General features: G+C 30.7%; 1 protein-coding gene across 7 annotated transcripts in view; it reads right to left on the bottom strand.

The window, feature by feature from the left end:
- Positions 1-20,228, bottom strand: part of LOC126733496 (ephrin-A4) — a 935,043-nt gene that overhangs the window by 238,764 nt on the left and 676,051 nt on the right. For 2 of the 7 annotated variants that reach the window (XR_007659736.1, XM_050436812.1), the window contains exon 1: positions 17,264-17,608. The exons of 4 other annotated variants lie outside the window; for them this stretch is intronic. Coding sequence is in view for 1 of the 3 variants with exons in the window: in XM_050436812.1 (XP_050292769.1) it covers positions 17,264-17,305 (42 nt within the window). In the remaining 2 variants the exon portion in view is untranslated. One more of the 7 variants, XM_050436819.1, reaches the window with a different exon arrangement.

Consider the following 20,228-nt stretch of genomic DNA (forward strand, 5'->3'; position numbering starts at 1 on the left):
AAAACTATACATTCGTTGTTTCTTTAATTATTACTTTTAGTTTTATTAAATTATTTCAACAATAGACTGATTTATGATCAATTTCTCTAAAAGTAAATTTTTGAGCCCATTTTACCCATGTTGAATTGCTTAAGATTGGCTTAAGGTATAAGGCTAAAATTCAATCAACAAAAGATCATCATAAGTTAGATGTGAAAGTAAAATTGTACATTCGTTATTTCTTTAATTATTTTTTATCGAATTATTTAATTTATAGGTTAAATAATTCGATATTACTTATCGACTTATGATCAATTTACCTTAAATTAAACTTTTGCGCCCATTTCACCCATATTTTGATAATGAATTCCTCGGAATTGGCTTAAAATAGCAGACTAAAATTTGGTAAGATATAGGACTAAAATTGAGCAATATTATAAAATCAAATAAAATAAAATAAAAAAGGTGTTTTTTTAATTACCACTTTTTGTTTCAGTGAATTACTTCATCATAAGCTGACTTATGATCAATTTCTCTAAAATTAAACTATTGTGCCCATTTGACACATATTTTCATGTTGAATTAATCAGGATCGGCTTAAGATATGGGACCTAAATTTGGTAAAATTATAGATTCGTTATTTCTTTAATTAAATTATTTCAACTATATGCTAATTTATGATCAATTTTTGCAAAACTAAATTAATGCGCCCATCCTGAACATATTGTCATGTTGAAAAACCCAAGAATGGCTTAAGATACGATAATCGAATTTGGTAATATTATAGATTCATTTACAAAAATCCCATCCATTCTTCTCAAAGAGACCAACATACAAAATTAACGAAAACAAAGAAAACAAAGGCCGTGACTTGCGTTTTCTTTGTTTTCGTCAATTTTATAGGTTCATTACTTCTGTACCTTCCAGTGTTCTTTGCTAAATAATACTTCAACCAATAGCAATTTTTTCATTAATTTTTAAAATAATGCATTACAAATCCATTAATGAGCCTCGCCCAAACACGATTAATTATTTAATCGTTACACTGTTTTAGATACTCAATAAATTATTTGAAATTGGCCCTGACTAATCATAAATCATGTTATTGTTTGTTATTAATGCAGCATTTGTAGGGAAACTGACACAAAACTTTGATTTCAATTATGCATGTAAATGCATAATGATTATTTAAATTGGAGTTTCATCTGTAAAATCCGACGTTTCATTTTTCGAAAACCATCATCAACTTAATAGAGATTTAAATTATGAAACTGGAATTTGATATGCTTCAGTGAGTTTCTTTTATAAAACTTTATTTAAACTGAGGTATGCACCTTATGATCGCATTATCATCATTTCCTGCCAACACATTGCTGCAGTAAGACGAGAAAAAAAAAGGAGGGCGTGTCATGCAACTCGCCCCGCCCCCCTCTGGCGATTTATATTGTTTAAAACAAATAAATAAACAACAATGGGCCGACCGTCTGTGAAGGAAACGTGAAATAATAATAACAATGTGCATTTCCTTCATGTTAACGTTAAGATTACGGAACTGCTGCTCCGGTTGAATTATACGAATGTGTAAATTGGTTGCGTGCCTTTAGGCCGATCCGTTTTCGGATATCACGCCTCTATGCAGTCTCTTTGTGGTATTTGGCGGGTTTAATGGTTTATGTGGAAAATTTTTGAAATTTTAATGACTCTTTAAATTACTTGGTCTATAGGGGAAAAATGGGGCTGCACTGGACTAAATTCGTTTTAAGTTTAAAATAGATTCTCTTAAAAGGTTTTATGTTTAAAATACGATGCGATGGGGTTTTTGGGTGAGAAATGTATGCACCTAAATTTACTTTTAAATTAATCAACATCATTGCAGTTACGAGAAAATTGAAAAGAATGTTTTTGATGGAGAGACTTGCAATGTACAACTTGGTTATTACACTTTTCTTATTAAAAATAGGCAAAAACTTTGATACTTTGTCAAAAGTTAGTGTTCTTTGTGAAAAGTCCAAAAACAAAAAGTTGGGTCTTAGAACATTGAATACACTAGAATAAACATTGACTGCTTGGAATTGAGCGCAACATCTACACAGAGGGCAGAGGGGATATTTTTTTGATAAACATGCTTAATATTCCATGTAGCCAGTGATTACTCAATTTTAAAAGAAGAAAATAAATTATTATAAGTAGCAGAAACTGAGTAGTAAAACTGCTGCAAAATTAATGTGCGCAAAAAAGGTAGTGTCTGGTCGATATCCAGGAACCAAAACCAGAACGCAGCATATGTCGTTTTAACATCTCAGAAACTGTTAATTTCACAAAAATGTATCACGAACTTTTTCTATATCATGTCAGTATGTTCTACAAACTCACTCATACGAGGGCGGGTCAATAACTCCGTGACTTTTTGAATTTCCCGCCCTTTAATGGAAATGGCAACTCTGCTCCTGACAACAGAGAACTGTCAGTTGACGCCTGTCAAAATTTGAAGAAGCTGCGTCATTTAGTTTGTGTTTGACAGCTGTTGATAGCAGACTACCACTCGTTTTGAGAAGAAAATGGAAAAAAGTGAATTTCATGTGCTCATTAAGCATTATTTTTTACGGAAAAAAACCATCACTCAAACCAAGGCTAAGCTTGATAAATATTATAGGGACTCTGCACCATCCATTTCCATGGTAAAGAAGTGGTTTACTGGATTTCGATGTGGCCGTACAAGCACGGAAGATGCCGAACGTTCTGGACGCCCAGTCGAGGTCTCTACATCCAAAACAATCGAAAAAATTCACGATATGGTTTTAGCCGATCGGAGATTGAAAGTGAGAGAGATTGTGGAAGCCATAGGCATCTCACATGATTCCATGGGACCACATTTGGCCAAAAAAAAAGTTATTTTCCACCAGGACAATGCAAGGGTCCACATGTGCAGTTTCCATGGCAAAAATCCATGAATTAGGTTACGAATTACTTCCTCATCCGCCCTATTCTCCAGATTTAGCCCCCAGTGACTATTTCCTATTTCCAAACTTAAAGAAATGGCTCGGCGGAAAAGAGATTTGACTCCAACGACGAAATCATCTCTCAAACAAATTCCTATTTTGATGACCTCGACAAATCATATTTTTCCGAAGGGATAAAAAAATTGGAGAAACGTTGGACTAAGTCTATAGAACTCAAAGGAAACTATGTTAAAAAATAAAATAACTTTTTATATAAAAACCTGTCTTTTATCCAAAAAGTCACAGTCGTACATTTTCATTTGGCCCATAGGAGAGGAAATATTTGATCCAGAAATTTTTAAACCTCAATATCTCAAAAAATATAAGTTTAACAAAAAAATGTGAATAACCTTTTTATAAAACATATGTCCACCTATAAATCGACTGCCTACGAAAATTTTCTATGACCCCTAGGAAGCAAAATATAAAAAAAAAAAAAAAAAACAGAAAACGTTATAGGAACACCCTGTAAAATCTGAAAACCGTTAAGAGCGATCGTGCCTTAGCGGTATTAAAATGATCCTTGAAACATTGAAAATATGCGACGATAAAGCCATTCGTAGCGTAGTTACGGGTACAATAATAATTCGCCTCCCCCCTCGGGGCAAAAATTTATAAAATAATATTTCGTTGTCACGTCCACCTAACGCTGTGAAAGTTTGCTTTCACGCCATCATGTACTAACCATAGAGGCCGTATTATCATAATGGGGATTTATTCTACCCTACTTGAAACCCCATTTTTATTCCCCATTGACACGTGAACTCGTACACGTTTCGGACATTTTGCCTCCTCAGCGAAAGTGTCAGTTGTGGAATGCGAAAGCTTTTAAGTCCCGTCGATTTTCTTTTAATAATTAGTGGCTCGAAACAACATAATTATCGCGCCATTTGAAGAGCGTTTATCTTAATTTGTTAATTTGTTTGGGTATCTTGTATGGAAATTGGTTTTTTATGACCCGCAGTCCTATGTCCGGACAGTCAAGCATCGGTTCTTAAAATATTTCGGTGTTTGACGGGTGATTCATGAGATAATTGACGTAAGTCTGATAAATTTGACATTTAATGGGAATTTCAATGTTATCTAGTAAAAGCCTCTTTCGATAATGTTAAGAGTCTATTAACTACACATTAGGTTATTTAATTGGTCATGGAAAAATTTTGGACACAAAATGTTGAAAATGTAAATTTAATGATAAAACAGGTAAGATTTTTTTATGGGTAAGGCGGGCTGTCAATATGAAAAGAACTTTCATCCTACTTCTTATTAAATAACATTATTCCCACTCAGCATTCTGGATTTAGATAACGAGTGCGTGTCAATAACAATTACTCAGATCCGAAACATATAATTTCTGGAGTTCCTTCTTCTTTATTCTTGGTATATACAAAATGGTATAGCAGATCTTCATTTAGTCGTAAAGAGGTCTGAGGTGTAACAGTATGCTGATGATACTCAGTTAACTAATTATTTCGGTTCAGGTTCTAGAACAGGCTTCTGAAAGTATATAAATAGTGACTTAAAATAATCTAAGAACTCGGAACAAGGACAGTAAAAAAAACTAACGTATTACTGTTTGCCAATAAAAATTGTCGTGCTTACATTGAAAATAATACATAGATTCAGTTTGATAATGACCCGCTTGTTTTTGCTGAAAGCGTACAGATTTTAGGTTTAAATATTGATTCTTGAAGATTTTAAGGACATATGCTAACAACTTCCCTCTATACTAACAAACATGTTTTAAGTCAAGAAAATGTAATTTTTAAATTATATTTATAATTCGTTGTCTCTTACTGAGTTTGGGTACCTCATCATTTAAAAGATCCTCTTATTTTGACAACACACTTTCGAAATTATTTCACTCTTTTATTTTAGAAATCCTTGAACTTTTTTCGGTAAGATCCAATGTCTTAAAAAACAACGTCGAGGCAAACATATCTAAATACAACGGAAATAACTTATGACTGATTTAAAATATCGGCGTATTCATTTAATATAAGTAACCGCTACAAAACTTGCTTCGGCTTCGGCAATTTCTGATTTAATTTCATCAATCATCTAAATGTAAATATGGCTTTAATAACATCATTTTGTATGTCACTTAAAACTCTGGAAAAAAGAGTTGGCGTTTCTAGATGTTAATAAGATTTTTGAGCTTTTTTGGCAATTAATGTTGCCCCTGTTATAAGAGTCATTCACCCCGAAACGGTAATTCTTGTTTGGCCATATTTCAACATTTGCAAATTGTAATAATAAAGAACTTTGGTGTGAATTAAAAAATACTGATCTTTCTAAAAATCGAATGCTCAGCTCCCTTTGCACTTACAAGACGTCGAAAAACTTAATTGCTTTTTTACCAGCATAAATAATGGGAAAAATAAAACTGATGAGGTAATGGTAAACGTACCGAAATCTTAAATTAATGGACTGGCAAATTTCACATCCATTAACGTTTTTAATAAATAAATGTATAAATAAAGACTATTTTCCAAAACAATTAAAAATAGGTGGTATTTCACCATTGTTACAATTTGGAAGTAGGCTGGACCTTAGAACATTGAATACACTAGAATAAACATTGGCTGCTTTGGATTAAGCGCAATATCTACACAGGGGGGCAGAGGGGATATTTTGTTGATAAACATACCTAGTATTTCATGTTGCCAGTGATTACTCAATTTTAACAGAACGAAATAAAGTGATATAATTTATTTTTTATAATTAACAGAAACTGAGTTGAATTCTTTATTATAAATAGAAGAAAAGAGTGAAATTTGTTTAATTAAACACTAATAATAAATAAAATTTTTAATTATTATTAGAGAGGTGTCACATAGAGTGTCACATACAGTGAGGACGCGCAAGTTGGAATAAATTCATTTAAAATTCAGGAGTGTGCTCAAAAAAAATGCTCGGACACGTTAATTTTTATTTTTTATGGCGATTTTTTTGATGAGAATTCATGTATAGAGGGTGAACCAGAAATAAGCAACGACCATCAACTTCAATTTTTTAAATGGAAACACTTATTTTTGAATTCTGCATAGAATTTTAAGTACCTAATACTAACATTATTAATAAATTTGCAACTGTTTGGGTCATTTGAGCATTTTCATATGGACTAAAGAGAAAGTTTTTACAAATTTCGCAATTTTTTCATGGTATTATGCTAAAAAGAACAAAAAATATCGACTTTCAAAGAGCTTTTAATGAAAAAAAATAAATAAAAATTTAAGAAATTAAGTTGAGGAAGAATTAAAGTAATTTTCAAGAGCAAACTTTTTCGACATTTTGATATTATTTATTTTAAGGTGAAAATAAGACATACATCTTCCTTTTTTTTTTAAATACGGACCTGGATTTTTTATTTTATATTTAAAAAGAATTTTTATTTTCCTTTTCAACAATGTATAACTTAAATGTCTGTCTCGACGTTTCGGTATAAAAATAGCAGTTTTCAAGCTTTTTTCTTTAATACGGACCTGATTAGTATTTACAAAATTAAAATACCTTTTGAATGCATGTTTACCTATTTGTCTTCAATATCAAACATAAAATTTTAAAACTACAGTGCCCTTTTTTTGTGGGTAAGAAAAAGAAATTCGAAAATTTGGTATGGCTCTTTTAATTTACGAGTACTTGCTTTAGATTTAGAAGGGGAACAATAAATGTGTAAATAAAATATAATTTTACACTTTTAATAAGAAATATATTATTTACTTTACAAACAAATGACAAACGTGTATTAACCAAAAAAATAACAAAACAATACGATTTAACTAAAGAAACAACATTCTCTTTACATACATTAGGCAAGAAAAGTTGCTGTTTTTCTTGCTTATAAAGCAGTTTTTTAATTCTAAGAAGAAATTAAGCAGTTTTTTACAAATAACATTTACACTATTTACAAAAAAATTTCAAAGTGACCCCCATTATGTTCAATGCATTTTACGGTCCTTAATTCTAAGTTCTCTATTGAGCGGGTTAAGTATTCGGGCTTTAAATCTCTAAATGCAGCAGTGACCCGATGTGTTAACACCTCCATATTATTTATTTCACTGTTATTGACTTTATTTTTTAAAAATCCCCATAAGAACTAATCCAGAGGATTAAGGCATGGGGAACGAGGAGGCCACCTTACAGGACCGGTTCCTACCCAGCAATTAGGGAAATTTCTGTCGAGAAAATCTCGGGCAACAGCGGAATTGTGAGCGGCACAGCCATCCTGCATAAACCACCGAATACTTCTTAATGTTTCCAATGGAATTTCATCCATAACTTCAATAGATTAACGTACCTTTCACCATTTAAATTTCCATCAATAATTTTGTGACCTATTAGCCTATTACCGATGATTCCGCACCACATATTAAGACTAAATCGATTTTGAGGCTTAGTTTCTTCTACTAAATGTGGGTTGTTTTGCGCATAGAAATGCTTATTTTTTCGGTTAAAGATGCCACTATTAGTGAAAGAAGTTTCGACGGTCCATAAAATGGTCGTAGAGAACATCGGGTCTGCATTTAACATCTCTTGATACCAACGGCAGAAAACAAGTCTGCGTTCTGAATCACCTGGATGCAGTTTCTGAACCGGTTGGAACTTGTAGTCATGATACCTGTTTCTTTAAAATATTTCCGACCACTGAAGGATGTATTCCACATTCAGAAACTATAATTCTTAATGAAGACTCCGGATAAAGATGAATTTGAGCTAAAACATTAACATCGTTGTGTGTATTCTTGGCACGGTATTTTCCGTATTTTTTTGATATACATCCAAATTCGGTGAGGTTTCTTGAAACCAAATAAAAAGTTTTTCGCGCTGGAGCAGTTCTGTTTGGATATAATCTAGCATACTCCCTTACTGCATCATCAACCTTTCGATAACATCTTATAAAAACATCGTACTTGTCAGAGGATGATGGACAGAGATGCCGAAGACGCCGAGTGTCTGTATTGCAATAATTTTTATTCAGGACAGAGCAGGGGAAAAGTGGATCAGATGCAATCAATGCTTTCGTTGGTGCCATGAAGAATGTGCAGGCAGTGACAAAAATCTATGGTTTATTTGTGAGATGTGCTTAGATTAACTTTAAGGTTTTTCATAAAGTTTTTGAACGTATTTTCAATTTATTATTAATAAAAATCTAAACAAATACCTATGCTTTTTATTTTAAACGTTTAAGTTCCGAATATCGGATATATGCGATATTAGGAACACCTACTATCCGATATAAGGAACCTAATTTCAAAATAATAATTTATGCACTGTTATGTTTTCTTAAACTTTTGTGAAAGTTAGAGCCAGTTGGAGCTATTTCGTGTCACATAATGAAAGAACATATATCATCCTAACCGTTTTTAACATGCAATTAATTTATGTGGTATAAAAGAAAGAAAGAAAGAAAATGTGCTATATTACGTAAGAATAATCTTGTGTACAAGCATCCTACAAGCTAAAAAAAAAAACAAAACAAAAATACAATTTCAAAAATTGATAAAACAATGAACAAAATTTAACACAAGAAGACAAAACTTTTTGAACATACTTGAATTAAAGATAACTAAATAAAGGTAAACTTGTTGACAAAACTAGAGAAGAAAAATGGAAAAAAAAAACTTTCCAACATGTCCAAGGTTAAAACCTATCATTAAAAAAGTCATCCAGGTTATAATATGCCTTAGCCAATAAAAGCGTTTTTAATTCTCTTTTAAATTTCTTAACATCCGATATATGTCTAACACATAGATCGACCACATCGACCACATTATTACAAACGACTATAATATCTCCGAACTACCTAGGAATTTTCCCGCCATAAGCGACCATGAGATTATAGGGGTAAATATGCCATTTGAAGAAGTTAGTAACAATCCTAGAGATATATGTTATAGAAATCTTAATGATGAAATAATGTCGAAAATTAGGACGGAACTAGTGGGTGCTGACTGGAACTACTCCTCCACTGATGTAAATATGATATATTCTGATTTAATAGAGATCGTAAGAGCTGCAGTGGATAGAGTAAGTCCCAAACAAAAACGGACATTAAAAAAATACCCATGGGTGAATGATACTGTAAAACGAGCACAAACAGAACGAAACAACGCATACAAACGATTTTGTCTTACCAAAAATGAAATTGATTGGTACACTTACCAAAGGTTACGCAATAATGTGACTTCACTGATACGACAGGAGAAGAAACCATTTTATGAACAAAACATAGATATGTGTAGGGGTGAAAAAATGTGGCGTACTCTAAAAAGTTTGATAGGAAGCAAAAATCAGCCGACAGATTTTGGAGATATTGATTTTGGTCCATATAATACCAGCGTAGAAGAAAATTTTAACCAATATTATGCAGATAGTGTCGAGGAAATTTCAGAAAATATAGAGAAACGGCAATGGGACTGTAAAGTTAGTGAACAGAAGGACTCAGAAATAGCAAACTTTAAAAACCTCACTCTCCAGAAACTAAGATCTATTGTATTTAAACTTAAGAACAAAAGTACCAGTGATGAGTTTTTCAGTGTTAAGTTGATTAAAGACTTGTTTTGTGTGTTGGGATATCCTTTACTCTATCTAATAAATACCTCTTTAGAAACTGGTAGAGTCCCAGATGATCTGAAGACAAGTGTTATGATTCCCATCCCTAAAGTGTCAAAACCAACCATCCCAGAAGAAATTCGACCCATTAATTTACTCCCTGTTGTAAATAAGATCATCGAAACAATTGTGTGTCAGCAACTTAGGTACTACTTTGAGGAAAACAACTTACTCTATGTTGGACAATCCGGATTTAGAAATAACCATTCATGCGACAGTATATTTTTGCGAAGTGGAGAAAAGAAATAAACGATGAAAATGTTGTGCTTAGTGTTTTTATTGACTTAAAACGGGCATTTGAGACTATAGATCGGGATATCCTCTTTAAGAAATTAAAGTTATATGGAGTTAAGAGTATTGTTTTAAAATGGATTAAGGATTTTCTAAGTAACAGGTGTATGAGAACTAAAGTAGGTAATAGATTTTCAAATAAGATTCCAAGTAAACTGGGTGTGCCACAGGGCAGTGTTCTTGGGCCCTTATTATTTATAATTTACGTAAATGATATAAACACAGTTCTGCGAAATTCATTTATTAACTTGTTTGCGGATGATACTGTAGTATGCGTGGTAGGTAGGAACTTCAAAAATATTACCAGAATAATGAACTCTGAGATGCATATTTTGTATGATTGGTTGTGCAAAAATAAATTAAAATTAAATATAAGGAAAACAAAGTGTATTGTGTTGGGGTCAAAGACAAACTGTAATAAATTTTATGAATCAGGCTGTACAGTAAATATAAACGGAGATCAAGTAGATTTTGTTTCGGAAATTAAATACTTATTGAGGAATAATTATTGATCCACAGTTGAATTTTTCATTGCACATAGATTATGTTTGTAGAAAATTAGGTAAAAAAATTTCATTCTTATCTCGTATTTCAAGTTTTCTGTCATTATGGTCTAAAAAGTTAATATTTAACACTATTATATTGCCTCATTTTAATTATTGTTCTGCTTTACTCATATCCTGTACACAAGAAAACATAAATAGGCTTTAATTACAACTAAATAAAGCTATGAGGGTTATTTTGAACTGTAGTAAATATACACCAATTGAATATATGCTTTCTACATTAAATTGGTTATCGGTAGAAAAAAATATTAAAAAGGCAAATTAACAATAATTTTTAAAATCGAACATGGTCTTTTACCAAACTATTTATCAACGTTTTTGGAAAAAAGAGAAAATTTCTATCAATACAACATTCGGTCAAAGCAGAACTATAATATTCAACATGTTAAAACCACTGCTTTACAAAAATCACTGTTTTTTGAGGGAATTCGAATGTTTAATAACCTACCAGTAGAGATTAAAGAAGCAACATCACTGAAAATGTTTAATAGAAAGGTGTTTAATTTCTTAAAGAATCAATTATAATTTAATTGTAAGGAATTTATTATATTGCACACATGTATATTAAATGTTTGTTATAGTATTATGTACTAGCCAGGTGCTAAATAAAGGATTATTATTATTATTATTATTATTATTATTATTATTATTATTATATAGAGGAACATGATTGTAAATTTTTTTACTTATGTAAATTAATGAGTGATTATGTAGGTATTTTTTGTTAATTAAAAGAAAAAAGTATCCGATAATAGGCAACTTTCCTCTATGCATATTTTAATACAAATCAAACTAATTTTTTGCGTGAAAATATGGTAAAGAAGAAAAAAAATGGAATTTTTACAAGAAAATATAAAAAATCTTTCATTATTTAATTTTATGGCGCCAGATATTTAGGAAAAAAATGCACTTTTTAAATATTTTTTGCAATAATATCTTCAGTTAGTAAAGAAATCTAGTTGAAAAGAGATAAATGCAATTTATAACACAGAAAACTCTAATCTAGGGTACTCTGTTAAATATGAAGGAAAATATGGACTTTTAACAAAAAAAAAAATTTTATGCTGATGCTAGTTTAAAGAAGTGCTTGTAAAAAAATAGAGATAGGCAAGGATTCATTCCACTTGTAATAAAATGGACTTCCAGCTATGGTTATTTAATTATTTTGGTAATATTTTAAAGTGGAAAGAAAATATGGACTTTTAAGAAAGTTAAAAAAATGATAATAGCTATGAGTGCAGACAACACACAGGTACTATGATAAAGAGAATACAAAATAACGTTCAATTTTTTTAGAATATTTCAAAGGAGAAACAAAATAAATGTTAACAGAAATTATACGTAAAAATTACAAATAATTACAAAAAAACTATGATTTTGACATTGCCACACCATAGCATAGCTCTTTTCTCACGTAGTTATACTTACATTGCCGTAACAATTTATAATCGATTTAGACCTAATTTTTCAATTCCAATATCTCGCTTTAAAAATGATTATAAAAATGTGTTCTTGGAGGAACAATTGCACAATTAGTTTTTTTTTCTCTCAATTTGTTCTTTGGTTAATTTTTATATTACTATTACTGCTTGTTTGTCCAAACATTTGTAATTATTGTTATTAGGGTTAAGAGAAAAAAGTAGCTTTAGCTAATCTTCACCTTTTTGGGCAAATGTAATGTAATGTGCATTTGATACCAAATAAAGACATATTTATTTATTATCTTTTTATTTTTTTGGCAATATTTTAAAGAGGATAGAAAAAATTGATTTTTAACAAAGTTTTGCTTAACCAATTAGGATTGCAAATATTATCACAAAACATATTTCTTTTTTAATTAGCATGTATGCAAATATGCTAAAGAAGGAAAAAAAATATGGACTTTATACAAAAAAAGATCTTTTTTTTTTTAAATTTTATACTGCTAGTTTAAAGAAGTGCTTGTAAAAAAATAGAGTTGGGCACTTTAGGCAAGGATTCATTCAAATTGTAATAAAATAGACTTCTAGCTAAAAATTATTTAATTTTTGTGGTAATGTTTTAAGGTGGAAAGAAAATATGGACTTTTAACAAAGTTTTTCAAAACAAAAATGATAATAGCCATGAATGCAGAAAACATTTTTCATTTTTTTGCCAATATATAGAGGAATGAAAAAAATTAAGTTTTCACAAAGTTTTGCTTGACCAATTCATGAAAATCTTATCACAAAATTACTTCTTATTTAATTAGCCTGTATGTAAATGTGCTAAGAAAGGAAAAAAAATTGACTTTTTACAAAAAAATGTTTTTATATTTAATTTTATGGGGCTAGATTAAAGACGAAAAAAATAGTCTTTTTAAATCTTCTTTGCAACAATATCTTAAATTAGTAAAGAAATCTAGTTGAAAAGAGATAAATGCAATTTATAACAGAGAAAACTCTAATCTAAGGTACTCTGTTAAATAGGAAGGCAAATATGGACTTTTTACAAATAAAATTAGATGAATATTAAAGAGGATTAAGAACTGCTTGTAAAAAAAAAGAGTTAGGCAAGGATTCATTTAAGTCTTAATAAAATGGACTTTTAGCTAAGAATTATTTAATTTTTTTGGTAATATTTTAAAGTGGAAAGAAAATAGGGACTTTTAAGAAAGTTTTTCAAAACAAAAATGATAATAGTCATGAATGCAGAAAACGCACAGGTACTCTGATAAAGAGAACAGAAAATAAAATTCATTTTTTTAGAATATTTCAAAGGGGAAACAAAATAAATGCTAACAGGAATTTTACGTAAAAATAACCAATATTTACAAAAAGCCAAGATCTTTTTATTTTTTCGGCAATATTTAACAGGAAAAAAAACTCAAACAAATTACTTAAACAATTCATGCAAATTTTACAAAAAACATATTTTTTATTCTTTTAAATTAGCATTTATATAAATATGCTAAAGAAGGGAAAAATATGGACTTTCTACAAAAAAAAATCAGTTTAATTTTTTTTATTTTAAGCTACTAGTTGAAGCTAAAGAAGTGCAAGGGCAAGGATTGATTCCACTTTTAATAAAGTGGAAAGAAAAAAATGGAGTTTAAAGAAACGTTTTAAAAAAAAAATGATAATAGCCATGAATGCAGAAAACACACAGGTACTATCATAAAGAGAAAAGAAAATAAGATTATTTTTTTTTTAGAATATTTCAAAAAGGAAATAAAATAAGTTTTTACAGGAATTTTACGAAAAAATACCAATAATTCCGAAAAACCACGATCTTTTTATTTTTTTGCCAATATATAGAGAAAAGAAAAATTGATTTTTTAGAAAGTTTTAATTGATCAATTCATGCAAATTTTCCAAAAAACATACTTCTTGAAAAGTTAGTAGGGGAAGTCTTTTCTGAATTTGTGAATTTATAGTGAATAGTGAATTCTGAATTTGTGTAAGTGTTAAGTAACCCAAGTCTGTAGGGTTGCCAGATGTCCTGGATTTCGCAGGATGTCCTAGATTTGAGGCTGGAATGTAGGCGTCCAGCGAAGACCTGAGGTAGGACGCCTAATGTCCTGGATTTCAGAAAAGCAAATATTTCAAATTACAAATCCTTTTTTTTCACGGCTTCCTCCAGCTGCCGCGTTTCGCTTAATTCGAACGTAATATTCTGCACCATCTTTTGATAAATAGAAAAAAATGCTATAATATTAACCACGCAGATTGCTTTTCGAGACGTATCCAATAGCGCTAGCGGCACTAGCTCGGCGGACGGCATTGGCAGTTGGTGATTGATGAACTAGATGGCCCAACAACACCATCAAAAAAAGCTAAAAGATTAAATAAATATAGAAGAGTGGGAAAATACATTTAATTGGCTCGCAGAGGATAATCAAAAAGCTAGGTGCAAATTGTGTAAAAAGTCTTTTTCATTTATATATGGGGGTCTAGGTGACATAAAGCGGCACGCGGAAGGCTCTGAGCATAAAAAACACGAAATTGTGTTAAAGCAAAATAAAACACTACAATCATTTTTGGGACGAGAAGGAGAAATTATGGATTCTCAACAAGAAAAAATACTGGCCTCAGAAGTGGCAAATGTATATCATACTGTTAAACATGCTCATTCCTATAATTCATTAGATTGTACAAGTCAATTGCTTGCAGTAATGTATCCTGATTCCAATATTGCCACAAAAACTCATTTGGGTGGAACAAAAGCAAGTATGATTGCTTTTAATGTCCTGGTCCCTTTTTCAGTAGAAAGTCCATTATGTGAGCTTAGCAAAGGAGTTTTTTTTGGAATATCCACAGATGCCTCTAATCATGGAAGCGCTAAGCTTTTCCCAATACTTTTAAGGTATTGTACATTTAAGGAATTACTTATATGTATACTTTTAAATAAGTTTTTCTTAAATGTGCCATCAGAAGGAGTAAAATTATTTCTTCTTGATTTTTTCGAAGATCCCGACGAGAGTGCAAATGGTATTTACACTAACTTAAAAACTAGAATTCAACACGCTGGCGTTTTATTAAACTACATATCATGCTATTCGGCTGATAATGCAAATGTTAATTTTGGACGCTTGCATTCTGTGTACCAATTATTAAATAAGGAGAATAATAAAGTTCTTGCAGTGGGTTGTCCTGCGCACATGGTAAACAATTCTGTAAAAAATGCTTTAGCAAAATGCCGTTTTGATGTAGAAACTTTGATTTTAAAAACTTTTAACCATTTTTCATCTCAAGCAAAAAGGTGCAAAGAAACCACGAAGTTAAAAAAAGATTTTTTTAATTTCGTGGATTTGGAATATAAAACTATTTTAAGGCATGTACCGACCCGTTGGCTAAGCTTATTTCCAGCCATAGAAAGATTGCTGAACCATTAAGAGCTACTTTCTTTCCCAGGAAGAAACAATTCCTATTGCACTACAAGATTTTTTCTCTGAAGACAATTTTGTAGTACAGAAAACTGAATGTTGTCTATGTTTTTTCACAACTCACTAAAAATTGTTTTTGACACAGAACAAAAACTTGAAAAAGCCGATTTACTTTGTTTCGAACTTTACAATATTTTAAAATCTCTAAGAGAAAAAATTAGTCAACGAATAAATGACAATTTCTTTGGCTTTCTAGCGTCAAATTTTTTAAAAACTTTTGCACCCAATGAACAAACTCAAATAAGAAAATCCTGTTTAGAATTTTATAAAAATATTGCTGCTTATTCATCATTGCATGCATTGCATGCATCATTGCTTATTGCTGCTTTGATTCAAAATATGAAGAACAGAAAATAATTTGATTTCAAAATTAAATATTTTTTCTTTAAAAACTCCATTTAATTTTGATTCACTTATGGGAGTTGTAAACAACTTACCAATCGACATAAATTTTGATAATCTGCATGAAGAATTTTGTATATAGTCAAAAGTACCCTTGACAAAGCTTGCACTTTATCTGAGGAAACTAATATTATCCAGAAATGGAATAACATATTCATAGGTAGTCCGTAACTTATTAATTTTTTTAAAATAATACAATTTGTTTTTTTCCATATACGGGTCGAATGCTGACTCTGAAAGAATTTTTTCTTTATGTAATGCAGCCTGGAGCGACAGACGCAATAAACTCCTGGTTGATCACGTAAAAGCAGAGCTTCAGATTAAAACTAATTTTAATTTAAAGTGCAAAGAATTTTATAATATGGGTATTAAAAATAAAAGGTTCTTGCAGGCAGTTAAATCTAACCAAAAATATTCTTTTTCATCCAAATAATTTTTTTTAAAGGATTTTAAAACATTTATCATTTATGTATTATAGAGTAAGGAATATACGAGTATCCTGTTTTAATTTGGTACCATAATTTAAACAAATGTAATTTTTATGTAAAATATATTTTTTGTAATACATATCTTTATGTAAAATATAAAAAATCTTTTTTTTTAATGTAAAATATACTTATGTAAATTACTGTCAGTTTAATAAAAACATGTCCTTCATTATTTTTATCTGTCCTTCCTTTTTTAATATTGTGTCCTGTGATTTTTAAATTTAAACCTGGCAACCACAAGTCTGATGATGGCAAGAACACTTGCCGAAATGCATAGGTAACTCTTAAAATTAGAGGATTAGCGTTTTATTTGTGGAGAAAAGACTTCCCCTACTAACTTTTCAATTTTATATTGACTCCACTTCAGAATGGACTTCTTCCTCAAAACATACTTCTGTTTTAATTAGCATGTATGTAAATTTGCTAAAAGAAAAAAATATGACTTTTAACAAAAAAATATTTTTATATTTAATCTTATGGGGCTTTTAAAGATGACAAAAATAGACTTTTTAAATATTCTTTGCAACAATATCTTAAATTAGCTAGAAAAGAAAATAAGGAATACCTAATCTGATTTTTTTTTTACTTTTATGATTGTAGGTTAAAAGGAAAAACTTGACTTTTCAGATATTCTTCGCAATCAAAATCCTAAATTCGCAAAGAAATCTAGAAGAGGAAACAAAATATGAACTCATCATGCAAATATAAAAGAAAAAAATCGTGCCAAGCAAAAGCCATAAAATACAGCCCCAGTTAGACACAAAGAATCAATTAATCGAGAAAAAAAAACATTCCTGAGCAAAATAAACGGAAAAAAAATTGTTGCAGCAGCAGCAGCAGCAGCAGGGCCAAAAAGAACGACCAAGACGAAGAAACTGGTTTCACGTACCCAAGTGAACACAAAAGAAGTCGGCGTTCTCCCAGCACAAAATGAAACAATTCACTGTTTTTTCCTCTCTCTCCCTCTCTCCTTTTAAATACCTTTAGTTAGTAAAATGTTACTTATTAGTCATCACTCACCCGATGCAACGAGGGCATAAAATATCCTAAAATCGCCTGCATACCGAATAAATCACCCTCCACTGTAACAAAATATCACAGACAGATCACTACTCGCAAGTAGCAACATAATTGCACCAACACCATAATTTTATTTTAATTAAATTTTAATCCAAAAGGGCACTACGACATTTAATAAAGTCCATCGTTCCTTCCGATCGGCACACTGTAATCCACACTAAACATGATTATTTCATATGAAAATTCGCGTCGGGAATGTCCGGGTGGGAAGCGAACGTACACGAGCCGCAATGTCAGCCTGGCAATCCGCGTTCGTACGTACGAACAACGCGACTGACGACTTCGGACTTTTCAACTTTCAACGCTCGATCAGATAAATTCCCGAGTGAGAGAACGAACGAACGAACGAACAGGCCTCCAGGTAGTAGTAGTGGGTATGGGTTTCGTTTCGCCCTTTCTCTTCCAGTTTCTCTCTCCCTCTCGCTCTTTCTGCCACTTTTACATGCCTAAATAATTTGTAAACATTCGTCTTTCGGGGGGCTCTTTTTTTTCTCTCTTCGGTGAGAGCCGCGGCTCTTTATCGGGAACTCGGTGATAAATGAAATTAGACGGAGTTTGATGGAGAACTCGATTTTTATTAACTTTTAATCGCAAATATCTTGGAAACTTTTGATAATACATACATATCTATATCGGATATCCCAGACGGCTCCCAATATGCCTGGAATATCCCACGAATAGTATGCCAAATATTATGCTGGGTGATTGATGGTTGGTGGTACCTTAGAGAAAATAGAATTTTTTTGAAAATTTGGAATCATGGGTTTTGGCTAGTGATTTAACGACTAAAAATATTTTTAGCCATGCCATGCCGCTTTTATCAAAAAGTAGTAGCAACTTTGTTATTTTAAATGGAATACCCTGTATATTATTTTATTGTCTGATCCGCCATCGCTTTATGATTGTTTTTGTATAAAGTACTATACCTATCTTTGATAGTAGCAAGGACTAAGATAATAGTCCAAGATCCCAGGCCTCCCAGACGTTACTTATTTTCTCCCGCTTGAAATTTTCAGAATATGTACAGTAATATATGTCTATTAAAAAATTATAATAGTTACGTCTAAGGACACATGCATACCCGCTAGCTTGGGTACGAGGCCCTTTTACAGGTAACAGGTAAGAAACGTACGTAAAAATATGACTTGTCTTACTTAAATTCTTCCTGCTGGTTTTTGGATGTACACAAAATAATACATAAAAACTCAGTACACACCAAAGGATTTTTTTTTTGAAACAATTTATTTAACCACAATATTACAATGTATAACGAGTTTTAACAATTTCTCCAATCAGTGTTTGAAAACACTGGCCCCGAGAATAACAAAACAGTAATTAATTATCTATAGTAAACAATTGTTGCAATGTTGCTTATAATTTTTTATACATAAATTAATTAACATTTTTTAAATCTTTTAATTTTTTGACAAAAAATCTATAGTTATTTATATCTTTTATACAATGAGGTAAACTATTAAATGTTTTAATTGCATCTGTAATTGGATTTCTTAAACCTATGTTAGTTCTTGTAGAAACTTGATAAACATTATTTAGTGATCTTGTTTGATGATTATGTACATTATGGTAAAACATAATATTTATGTTACTTTTTTGTCTGTTGTTTATAATTTTATATACAAGTTTACATTGTTCTATCTCCAATATCACTTTTAATTTGTTTAAACTTAAATTTGAATAAATTGTATTAGAACTTGTAAGCCAATCAAAATTAAACAAAATTTTCAAAATTTTATTTTGCAAAATTTGAGCCTTATTAAAATTAACTTCACCGCACATACCCCATACTGGCAAGAGGTACCTAAAATGTGTGAGAAAGAAGGCATTATAAATTTGAAATTTACTTTTTTCAGACAAATAATCTCTACTCCTATATAAGGCAGATAGCATTGGAACTGTTTTATCAAAAATTTTGTTTAAGTGTAGTGACCAATTTAAATTTTCATCTATTTGCAAACCTAAATATTTAATATTCGACACTTTTTCTAATATTACAGTATTAATATTAATATTTAGATTATTGCTGACGGACTTATTTTTTTGTTTGAATATCATGTATTTGGTTTTCTCAATGTTAATTTTTAATTTATTTGAAAACAGCCATTTAAGATAACATTTTAGGTCATTATTAATAAGTTGTGTTAAAGAAGTTTCATCTGTTCCAGCATATACCAGTACAGTGTCATCTGCAAAGGTAAAATATCTTGCTTTTAGCTTGGCTAACTTGAGATTCAGTACATAAAGAATATATAAAAGAGGTCCAAGAACGGATCCCTGTGGTACCCCGTAGGTGTTAGATAACCATTCACTAATAATATTGTCAAGCTTTACGTACTGTTTTCTGTCATACAAATATGTTTTAATTAAGCTGTACAATACATTTTTAAATCCCATTTTAAATAATTTGTCTAAAAGAATGTCTATGCTTACTATATCAAAGGCTTTTTTTAGGTCTATGAAGACAGCTATAACTATTTGTTGTTTATCTAATGCCATTGAAATACAGTCTACAAAATCCACAACCGCACCAAGTGTACTACTGTTCTTTATAAAGCCATATTGATATTTATCATTCAATAGATTGCAAGAGTTAATGAAAGATAACATTCTATTTTTTATTATTTTTTCAAGAATCTTGGAGAATACACTAACGACTGAAATGGGCCTGTAATTATTCATATATCTTTTATTACCTGACTTAAAAAGAGGTGTAATTTTACTTATTTTTAACTCTGATGGGAAAATCCCTTTTTGTATAGTTTTATTAATTAACCGTACCAAAACAGGTATTATGTATTCTCCAAGATTATGTATGTCCCTAACCGTAATATCGTCATATCCAGGTGCTGAGTTTATTTTTAGTTCTTTTAAAATTTCTGATATTTCC

Source organism: Anthonomus grandis, chromosome 2 (genome assembly GCF_022605725.1).
Source record: "Anthonomus grandis grandis chromosome 2, icAntGran1.3, whole genome shotgun sequence".
NCBI lineage: Eukaryota > Metazoa > Arthropoda > Insecta > Coleoptera > Curculionidae > Anthonomus > Anthonomus grandis.